Here is a 12344-nt window from a genome sequence, read left to right on the forward strand (position 1 = left end):
GAATCTTACCATTTTCGTCGTACATAACCTTCCAACTGTTGGCAAATTCGACCACGTCGTTATCAACTTCCCCGTTGGCTTTTAACATATATTTACCGGAACGACCGATGAACTGACCACATAAACCGCATGTTTTATTCCTCAGGAAAGATTCCACGGTGACTAAAACGGTTTCCCTTCCGTCCCACCGTAATCTGAATAATACAAAATGTATAAAGAATTAAAATATTTTTTTTAAATTTATGTGTACGTTTCGATAAATACGAGTGACATTCCACAAAATTTTATAGAAACAATTTAAGTGAAAATTGAGTACTCTTTGATCACCGGACACCATCATTTCTACTATTATTTTTAGCGAAATTGATAGTGTCGACATGCTGCGTAATGGGAAAGATCCTCCCAAGTCGAACAGACTCCTTGGCGTATAATGTTTCCATAAGGGGCAACAGATACGATGTAGACCTGGGGCCGTATTCTGGGCACCGTCTCCGGTCTCTCGTCTCTCACAAGCCTGTCGATAATTGGCTAACCCAAATGATTAGCCAATCAGCGACAGGCTTGTGAGAGACAAGAGACCAGAGACGGTGACCGGAATACGGCCTCTGGTATACATTGGGTCAACGAAGCCCTCCATTAGAATCAAGTTACAAGAGCATCTCGCCGATATACGACATGCCAGAACTTGCACGACCGTCTCTGCATACACAGCAGATCTTAAGAAACTTTGACCGGACCAAACTCATCCCCACTTCACTCACTACGAAACGTATTAGATGATTGGAGGTGGGCAGATATTTAAATCATATTGTATATCAATGCGCATAAATTATAAAGAGGAAATGGTTTTGTTAATGACTTGACAAGAGTTGATTGACATCACGGTTTAACCATCGGTTGAGTCCCGGTAGGGCAACTGAATGCGCAGGGGCGACGTGGTTTTTAATTTTTCGAGCTTATATTCGAGCTGTTGTTCGAATTTTTATTCCAAAACCTTTTACAAAGGTCCATCGGGTAATCGTTACAAAGCCTAATGAAGAACCGGGGTGGAGTACGAAAACGTTTTTTTTTACGTGCACATCATAATCGGTTTCGAGTACGTGATTAGTTTGCTATCTTTATTCTTTCTAGGTTTTTTTTCTAATTTCGAGTTAAAATGGATTTTACAATTTAACAATTTCCAAAAGGTGAAAAAAGCGCAATTCGATTTTTCTAAGAGAAGGGAATTTTACATAGTGAGTAATCGCATTCCTGAAATCATATAAGTTAATGAGGTTGTATTTTCTTCCTCTGAAACACCTAAATGGAGATGTAATATCCGGCCTTACTATGAACAAAACAGCGTTTGAGAAGTCAAACCTGGTTTGAAGGTTCGCGTGTTTCTTTTTTGACGCAATTCGTTTTATCTATTTTTGGTGTTTCGAATTAACCTCTGGAAGATTTTGCCGATTGCAGTTAAGAATTAATCCTGCAACTACGGTAGATTGAAATAGTTACATGCGTGAGATATGTGCAAACTCTACTTTTTCGGCCAAATATCAAAATCTGTTGGTGCTAACAAAGTTGTCGAGGTAGACCAAAACCCTTTATTCACGCAGGAAATACGATGTCAGACGTGTGCTTCCGCAGCAAGGGTTTTTGGGGGGAATATGCCGACAGACAAAAGAAAGTTTTTTTATTTGCCGTGAGTGATCACTGTGCGAAAACATTGATAAATGCAATAGAAAAGAACATCTTAAAGAACGAAGTATTATAAGTTCTGATCGCTAATTTTATTTTTATTACATAGTAAAAGAAAGTAATACTAAAATTCCATTTTACTTATTTATACTGAATATTCACAGAAACTCTGTAGAACCTTGGTGTTAATATCAATGATTACATACGAGAATGTTATTTTTCATCTCTACCTATTCCATACTACTTCTGAGTAGTTTCGCTGCCGTCTTTCGGGCACTTTTCGCCCTGTGGTTACTAAGATTTCCACTATTTCCGGGCCCACAATGGGGCCGATAGTGAGGGACGGAGTTCCAGGCGTCCGAGATAGACCACCCCTGAAGAATTTTCGGAATTTTTCGACCGCTCCTAGTTGTAATCTGATGCTTTAACCGCCTGGGCCATTATGCCGACATTTATGTTGCCATAAACTAAATATTATACTTGTTATTCCATTACTCCTAGAGAGTTGTGGTACGAAATAACAAAATATTGGGACATTTAATCAATCGCCTATCGCAGGGATGGCGAACCTCTTTGAGTCCACGTGCCATACTGTATGCATAGTTAGCTTTAAAGATGTTAATGCGTGACAATGACTTAGACTTCGAATAATCATATTTAAAGAAATTAACCGAATACGCTTTAATTCGAATAAATGTCAAAAATCTGATCGAAAGAACAGATGATTAGGTGATAAACAGAAAAGATGATTGAAAAAGACAGAAATCATATGACACATTACGTGCCAGATGATTTCTCTTACGTGCCACTTTGGGCACGCGTGCCATAGGTTTGCCATCCCTGGCCTATCGAACCCATAATTTTCACAAGCGTGGGAATACGACTATGTATATTGAGTGATTAAATCACGAATTTCAAATAGTTTTTCTGAAGACGCACTTCTAAAAATAACCTATTATAGACAAAAATAAAATATAAAATAAAGTTGCTAATACAGACTTTTACATGGATACTTTTAGATACTTAATACATGGTTTATAGCACGAAGAGTTTCGAATAAGTAGTTATTAATAAAAACATACAAATTTTAATTAATGTTTAGATAATATGCAGCATAATTTATTTTTGACCATGGAGGAAAATGAGAAACTGTTTCTCATGGAAATGGCACAAACAGAGAGTGTCATTTACAGCCTTGTTCTAAACGTGTAGTATTGCAGAATTTACAACTTGCAAATACAAGAAGAATGTTTATTGAAAACTTAAGATATTTTAACAAGTAAACTAATGTTTCGATAATATTTTGTTAATGATACACTTACTGTTTTGTCAAAAATATTTTTTTCGTGAATTGCTTTATTAGGCAAATCGATTAATTTTATACAGTGAAGACACTGGCATAAATCCTCCGTTCTGCCAATGGTTTTGATATTGTGAGTAATGTCGTTTGATGGTAGCTTTTGAATATAATCAAAAATTAGTTATCAATAAGTTTCTGCTGGAATTTATGGATGTTTACAATTCTATTAACGAACGCGAGTCGCCGAATGATGCCAGTCACTCCACTCTGGTATATACATTAACAATTGTATAACGATAGGAAATGATATAAAATATAACAACGAACGAAGTATATAGTGTACGCTTGAAAGAAAAGATATTTCTCACTAAGCAGAAAATGAGATAATTGGCGGTTATTGGTAAGAACTCCAGCCTCGAGGATTCGAAACGCGTTGTGTTTAAAACACCTGTATTCAAATTTCGTAAACCTTACACTTTTCGGCCTTTCTTTGATTCAAAAGTCCTGTTCGGACTGTATTCAGATAAAGGCATATGTTGGAAAACAAATACATAAGTAAACTTTATTGACCGAAATTCATTTTAGATAATTTCTATCTTTTAGACCCATTGAATAACGAGTAAAGATTTCTTAGAACATAGAATTTGTGTATAAATTGATCCATCGCACATACGACTACTTGTATATAAACAAAAATACAGTAAAATGTATGTATAAACGTTACAAAACTGCATAATGTACGGTACTATAAACGAACTTTGGAGAATATATAATAAAATAAATATGTAAAAAAATAATAAATTATAGAAAATAAACATAATAAATAAATTAGCAATTTAAAGTAAATAAATTTCACGCCATGTATTTCAGTAAAATCTGTAAACATTAACACCTGTCACACTAACGAGCGAAAACACCCAAGTAGAAAAAATACAAGACAAAAACACATGCCGAAAAAATTTAACTTTTTACATCTGAAATTTAACAAAAGAAACAATTTCGACGGTTACAGAAAACAAATACGATTTTCCACCAAGTTTCCGTAATACGTCCTTCGATGATTGTATTCAATTTATATTTTGTAATTTACATTCTGTTTTTCTGAAATAAAACTGGTTGCGTCCAAAAAGTTTCTGTTCGGAAACCAGTAAATTATCATCAATATTTTGCATTAAAATTTTTTTAATACAATTGTTTTCTTTCCTTTTTGTAAGTGTGGTTAGTTTTATTTCAACTGTAAAAAGTCATCCGCTTTTGTATCAGAAGCTACCAGTAAATTACGTAATCTACTGGTAGTTTCCGATACGAAGTAAGAAAAATAAAAAGTGATAAAAGTTTCTTACCTGAATCCAAAAGAGCTTTCCAAAACAAGAAATCCGTTCGATTGGAAAAATTGTAAGTTATCCACTCGGCCGGGAATGGTGAGATTTTGATATTCTCTTCTGATCACCATATTTCCTTCGTCCTTAGTAACTTCGAACTTCTTGTTTTCGATGATGACAGAAATTAGTCTGACGCATTCACTTTCCGTCAGACATCTGTGATCGTTCTTTAAATGAATACTAAACGAATTGCTTTTGCATTCCTCCACCAGAACGTAAGTACAAGGACCGTGAAAACTGTAGATGTAGCCATCGAACGTCTTGTAATTAAACTGTCCCCAAGTAGCGCAAACGCCACTCGAATAAAAATTTTCTACAACAAATATATTATCTCTTATCATACACGCAAAACAAATCCGTATTTTCTATAATCAAATAAAAATAATGCGAAACAGATAAAATTTCCAAAGCACTTTTTGTTATCTTTCAAACATTTTAAAAATAAACATAATTCGTACTAAATATTATGTGCAAACAGATTGTCTAAAGTGTGTTACTCGATAACCAGTATGTTTCAAATAATATTTTTCATCGCAGATGCTGCGGGGCATTCTATCCAAATCGCTGATCGTAAAAACTTTGTTTAAATAGTTATGCCATATGTTGGGAATATTTCGAAAAACGTCATTTGGACTTTATCTTTACAAATTCAATATTCTTAATTAATATTCCTTATTGAATCAAAATACGGCGGTTTGGAAACGATGGAAATAGATGCTTTTAGTTAACATTTTATACAGATTGATCTACAGCACATTTTAAAAAATTGCCTGTATAGCTGGGCAAGAACTAAACTGAGTGGAGGTATCGAAACAAAATACTTTCTTCGATCCTAAATATTTTTACAACAAACCATCAACTTATAATTGTGCTGTCACTTTTCGTGTGTCAAACCACAATAGGCTAATGAAATTTAAACGTGTTCAATAAAAAATTGAGTTTATTAAATTCCTACTATTAGTTCACACCCTCCCTATATACATATATATATATATATAAAATATATATATTATATATAAAATTTCAGCAAGATATATATATATCTTGCTGAAATTTTCAATCGTGAATAAAATAATTTTTATTCATCCAGTCAAGTTCAAATACATTTTTTAAAACTTGTGGTGGATGACACTCGATGTTAATACAGTTTTTTCAAATATTAATTCATTAATTTTAGTTTTATATGGGAGAAAAATATTTCTCTTATATAAGATATTTAGCATATGTATATACATATTTATATTAATTGTCATTATTTAATAAAAATAACAAAAATAAAATTTTTCTTTATTGACCTAAGTAGGAATTGACTTTAAAAAAAGTTTTTTTTTTATCTATGCAATTCTTGTTTTACATTGCATATCGATACGTATTTATTCAAAAAAAAACGTGGCTTATCTTGTTATTTGAATTACTGCACTTAGATTCCTATTTTATATAAATTTGAATAAAAATCTGAGTCAGAAAGAGCATCAACAAAGAAAACTGGAGAAAAAATGGCAAATAACTCTTCACTACAATCATCCGAATCTAATGCCTTTAAAAGATCATAATAATTTATTTGTTCAACTTACACGAAACATGGTATCTATAATTATATCAACACACCCGAATGTTGATATAATTAGTTACAGTTGCCGAGAAAGAGGTGATAGTTTCAATGGCGGCACCGGCCAATAAATATAAGTTATGACCATATCTGACCAAAACGAGACGTGGGGGAAGTGTGTAAATAAAAAGAAAAAATGGCGGAAAATTCCTGGTTTTTCTACGAATCACTTCGTCGTATTATAATTCCTCCGTAGACACGGTTATGGTCTCGGTGTCTTAATCATTTTTATTTCATTGTTTTAACGGTAAAACTATTAGCCCTGTTGTGGTTTTAACAGTGTCTTTTGATCGCCTTTCACCGCTTATTTTATTTATATTACTTTATGTACACTACCAACATGTTTAATATACGTTTACAATTTTTACCTCTACGTTATATATACTGTATTTTAAAAGTCGTTATTATTTTACTATTATTATAGCGAATACCGGAAAATCGACAATTTGTATTCCGTTTTTACCTATTGTCGTGCTTACGGTAAGTTAAATTACAATTTTTAAAGGTTTTTCTTCTGTTAATATAATTTAACATGTACTGTACGCATTATTTCCTAAATGTAGTTGCATCATAAAGAGCGATGAGAGACTAAATGTCCGAAATGCATTTTCTTGGAAATAAAATGTAAATTTCTAAAGCTGGTCTCCCGCTTGCTGATTGATGGTGTAATAAGCCTAGTCACAAAGAAAAGCCGATGCAGCGCTTATTAACTTAATTTACTTGTAATTAAAGCGCAGAAATACAAAATTTGTTTTTTAGTCATATTTTAAAATTTGGAAAATTATTCTCTACATCTTTACTTAAACTTACGCGATATTTGTGTAGTGTAGGATCTTCCTTCACCGCATAAAGGGGACAAGAAATGATAAATTTCCTAAAACAAATTTAAAAACTGAATTTTCACGAAACAAACACGTTATTTAATTATTCGTTTGTCATAGAAAGGGCTAGTTGAACACGTTAAATTACGATATTTTTTATATAAGACAACAGAAAACAAAAATATATTGCGAATCGCATCGAATTTTTAGCTATTTACCTTATAGACTACTTCACAAAATGCCGTGTTTTAGCCATATGAAATTGTATATTATACTAGTTTATAAACTGCAGTACTCAAAATAACGATATCGTGTGTATAATGAGAATTCCTGCCATATAAAGACATAATCCTGGTTATCAGTATAATCGCACTTTATAAAAGAAAGAAATAAAATGTGAAAAAGTTCTACGCTATTTCCTTACATTTCGTATAATACTATTCTCACGGCATATTATAACAACAGTAAGCGGCTATTTTTAATACCGAATAGTTATCCTTGCGTAAAATAAAAGTAAGTATAACTTCATAACCTGCATACAGTGTACAAAGCACTAACATTTTAACATTATTTCAAATATTAAAAATATTTTTGAATAAAATATCAACAATAATTAATCGAAAGAAATTAAATCTTACGCCTTAAATAAACATCTTCTTTGTGTGCAATAACTTTCGTTGTTCTTGCTATTCCAATCTTCTTTGCTGAAAGTAAAACCGACATATGTAGCTTATATTGTATATATTATTACCTACCGTAAATTAATTATATAAAAAATAATAACGTTTGAATTTTAAAATTTTATGTACTATATACTTTTTATTTTATATATTTCCTAGTAAAAAGTATATTATTTACAAAAATTTCAAATTCAAACTTTATTTTTCTTTATAGCCAAAATTCTAGATGTTTTTTATTTTACATACGAAGTTTGGTACAAATTAGGAAATGTTGACCTCATAAATTTCAACTATGCTATTCTCCATACGATGAGTTCTGAAGTGTTATTGTATTATTTTCGTATCCAGTTTTCACAATTTGTCTTTGACGTCGAATTGATTACTGTCAATTCTGATAATCATTGCGAATAAATATATTACAAATCTCATTACATTTAATTGTTAAACCTGTTTATAAACTTCAATTATTTATTTAATTTTATGTAGTATTCCAATCATTTCAGAAATTGTCATCGATAAAAATACTACTTATATATATTGAAAATTGCGCAAAAAATTATACATCCAGCCCTAATTCTTTTCATCGGTGTAATAAGTAGATGTGGGTAACCCGCTCCTACTCAGTCCTAATTTCAATTGTATAATAAACCAAATTTGGTTTTATATTTTGTAACAAATAGTAAAAAGTAAAACGAATGTAAAAAATGAGAAAGAAAAATAATTACAAAAACTTCTCCACATTAACGTTAGCGGTTGCTAAATTTAAAAACAATGGTCGGTTTCTATCTGGATAATAGCTTTTGTTTGAATAAACAATCTTTACACTAAAATATAAGCCGAATACAGTTAACTCGTTAATCTGGAGAATGCTTAATAAACGTTATTAGGTATATAATTGGCAAACAAATGGCAACATTTCATCCGAGTAAACATTTCGCATCAACCCAGTGTTTATTCATTCATTTCTTCGTAATTGTATCAGTTTAAATGATACACAATTTACAGAATTCGCAAAAACGGCAAATGCAAAATATCAACATTCGTGTCTCGTTAATTTTCGTCAATTTACGTTAGTTTAAACACATCTCATTCACGTAATTGCGAAACTAAGAAAAAAGTTAAATCTTACCATAGAAAATATTATTTAACAAAGATCCCCAAGCAAAGGCTTCCTCTTCTACTATTTCTCCAATCCATCCGTTAACTGGAAAATTAAATAAACTTTTTGAATATAAAAACGCTGAATGAATTCTGATTTGAAATACATAAATAAAGCACATATTGGCGTATTTCGAGAAATCCCAATTTAATCACAATGAATGCAAACCTAAAATTTTGCGTTTCCGGTAATTACCAAGGTCGCCTGTGAAGATTAACAAGAGATAAATGGATATTCTTTAGTTAATTCCATTCAAGCAGCTTACGGAATATATAACTTAATACTTCAAAATGTAATTCCTCCTACGACTTTAAATGTTTAGGTTAAAGCGCAAATTTGTCAAACAAATAAATACAGAGTAACATGGACTTATTTCTATTTTCAAATAGGAGAAATTCTGAAATATTTTAACATATTAGGTTAAAATAATTATTAAAGTTTTATAAGGACAAGGTGCTTAAAAGCAATTTTTAAATTAGAAAAGAAGCGTATTCGGAAATAAGAGCGGTGGGAACTGTTTTCCTCAGTAGCAGATTGATCAGATGAATTTCCCAAGCAATAACTCGAAAGAAGTGTTACTAAGAATCCGGACTCGAAGAAGTTCGTAAAACGCGAGAATTTATAATTTCCAGTCAACACCAAGTACGGTACCTATTGCTAACATCTGTGCGTGTCGAACGATCTATTTCTGCATACAGTAGAAAGAAGTCTTTCTATGTAAATAAAGAGGGTTTACGTTCGAAACTTTGAACATGGTTAACGTTATCCGAGTTAATTCATTTCTTTTGACAAACCAGTGTCATTCCAGCCACAATGATACATAAGTATAGCGTAAGAATGAACGAGCTGTGAAAAATACCATACCTTCAATTTAGGTAATAGATTTTTCGTCCAGATAGAGGTCTAACGTAATTTTTAGTCCCGCATCTTTGCACCATTTTCGCTTTTTTTCAGCATCCTAAAATCCTCTCCCTACTTATAATGAATATTATAAATAAAGTTTTTAAGATTTGATCGAATAAACGAAATAAAATGAGCATTAGTTTCGATATAACACAATACAAATTTTTACAGGAAATTTATTTTTTCCTCGCCTTTTACATAATTCAAACTATAGATTTGATATACATGCAAACAGTATTAATACAGACCACAAAATTTTTTTATGGACTATTATATGCATGGAATATTTTTTATTGAATTCCAGTGTTTTGCTGACTAACTCGGCAACCGAATAAACTTCAAATTAACAAAATATACAGGAAAAAAAGACACATTTTGTATGTATTGTGTCCTGTTAAATCTTATAAATTTTTATTTACTGTCAACTAATGTTCAGAAAGCGTATTTGGTGTCGAATAGGAATAAATTGCGCAATCTGATTATATATTTTAAGTTATCCGTAACAATATCTGGCAAGTGTTTTGTACGAATCTTGTGTAATTTTAACTCCAGAATATTCTTGCCATCAAAAATTATAACAAATGCATTACTTCTTAAAATCGAGTAATAAATTCTATTTGTATGCGAAACGTTCTCGTTGCGTAACGGGTAACGTTAGTGCCGAATGTGTTAAATTGTGTATTACACATTTTTAGTTAAAAAAGGAAAATGAATACTTTAAGTTACAATTTAAAACCAAGAGTTAAATTTTTAGTTATTTAATTAAAATTAATAAATTTAATAGCAATATAATAAATGTAATAAAAATTTAGTCTATATAATTATAACTACTGTATTAAAAGACAGGCAGTACTTACAAGGAATGCAATTGGGAAAGGACTCGGACCATTCTCCACGTAAATTACAAGTATATTCTTTTTTTGGAAGTTCCCACGGTTCTGTTTGTTGGGGACAAGTAAACGTACACCTAGAGATGTTTCTGTCGTGGTTACATTGAATTATTCCCGAAGTGTTTTGGAAGCTCATTTCGCAAAGTGATATGGCTGAATTTATTATTAAAAAATTAAATTAATATAAAAATATATAAATATTTGCTTAAACACCGGTTCAGATTTTGAACAAAAATCTTACGGTATTCGCAAGCTTTTCCTCTATATTCGGCTGGACAAATACATCTCTGCTCGATACATTCGCCATTATTTTCACAAGGCGGCTTACACACGGCTAAATAGATGAATAAATCATAAATTTATATACGTGACACAAATTAATAATAAATAATAAAAGTTCTTAATTACATTTTTAATATTTCCGAAAATTAAAATACATTTCAAATTTAACCTTCAGTCAAATAACCCAATCGTTGAAAAGAAAGCCTATGCTATTTTTCAGTAGACTAATACGTAATTCTCGACATCAAACGTGATAGTATGTAATTCATTTAAACAGCAAATAGTAAATAGAATTGAAGGGGGAAACGGATGAGAGTATAAGGGCATACAATCGACCAGATTTCACGCCCTCAGTTTTGAGGGAAAAGCAAGATTCTCTTATTTCTGGATGTACTTTCAGAAACATTTTAAAGAGAAATTCGAATAGCCTAAACAAATCAAACGTATTTATACGAAAAACCGTAAAAAACTGAAAAATTGATGCAGAATTTTTATATATTTTATTATAGATACGTACTATAATAAAAATGAATGAGGTAGAAATTGCTTGTAAACTATCTCGCAAGTTAATTGGGAAAGAAACATCTGTCGGGCCCTGCATTTCTCCGTTTGTGCGTGCTACTTTTATTTAGATCACGAATGCAGTTTTATATTTTTGTAAAATCGCCGACGGTGTCTTTAAAAACAAATATCGTAAAATCCACCGCCTGAAAAAACAATCACATTACCACCATCATTTGGCACAAAAAAGCTTAGCCCACTCCCACCTTACTTGTTAGACCTTTAGATAAACGGTGCGTCCGTTTTCCCCGATATATATATATATAAATTTTACTTTAAGAACAAATACCACGATTTACAAAACAGTCCACTCCTTTGTTTCCGTTAACATTTACGGGAGTGTATTAAATTGTTTTGGGCCAAGAAAATTGCATTCAAAATGGCAGCAGAAATTTCTATTTCTGACTGGAGTTTCGTTCAAAAATTTTTTTCCATAATATAAGAAGGAAAGAAAAGTTTGAGTCGAACTGTACTGTACCTCGATTTTGACAGCGAGGAACGTCTCGAAATAACTCTTAAAACTTAAATAACAATCAAAAGCAATTCAAACTTGTAATAAACATCTGTATAAGATGTAAAACGAACCAGATCTGCAATGAAACGAAAGTAATGACGACTAATTTGAAGGAAACGGCTAGAAAACATATCGAAATGTATAACACGAGTGTTGGAATTAAGTCGGTTCGTTAATTGGCCGCTTAAATAATTGTTCAAGTTTTCTGCTTTTAGGGCCATGCTCAATAATCGTAGAAACATCGGATGGCAATTTTGATTGCCGTTTTGCAAAAACATTTACCGGACTGTCGATCTCCGAAGTGTACAGTACTTAAATTTACCGGCGGTGTGTACCTACCAAGGAGCAAAAATGGGGTCGTCTCAGCCTTTTCATTACTAAATTGGCGGAAGCGCAATTTGACTCGTCTTAAATCGTACCGTTAGTCATCGTGAAAACATACGTCTAATAGCCTACACCCTTTCTTCTGTCCCGTGCACGGTTTCCATCGATTTCCATAGCAGACAAACAGACATATTTATAAATGTATATAATATTTTTGTTTATAGTAAAAAGTCTTCTTA

The 12344-nt window shown here is 31.8% G+C and overlaps 1 protein-coding gene across 1 annotated transcript in view; it reads right to left on the minus strand.

Moving 5' to 3' along the window:
• Positions 1 to 12344, minus strand: part of LOC136987494 (mucin-6-like) — a 294367-nt gene that overhangs the window by 259183 nt on the left and 22840 nt on the right. Inside the window, exons 5-10 of the mRNA XM_067285227.1 lie at positions 10666 to 10758; positions 10392 to 10577; positions 8602 to 8676; positions 7431 to 7496; positions 4324 to 4675; positions 10 to 194 (exon numbers count right to left, since the gene is read on the minus strand). Coding sequence (XP_067141328.1) covers positions 10 to 194; positions 4324 to 4675; positions 7431 to 7496; positions 8602 to 8676; positions 10392 to 10577; positions 10666 to 10758 — 957 coding nt within the window. The remainder of the gene's footprint in view (positions 1 to 9; positions 195 to 4323; positions 4676 to 7430; positions 7497 to 8601; positions 8677 to 10391; positions 10578 to 10665; positions 10759 to 12344) is intronic.

The sequence above is a fragment of the Centruroides vittatus genome, unplaced genomic scaffold, assembly GCF_030686945.1.
Source record: "Centruroides vittatus isolate TY-2023 unplaced genomic scaffold, ASM3068694v2 scaffold_2342, whole genome shotgun sequence".
In the NCBI taxonomy this organism is placed as follows: Eukaryota; Metazoa; Arthropoda; class Arachnida; order Scorpiones; family Buthidae; genus Centruroides; species Centruroides vittatus.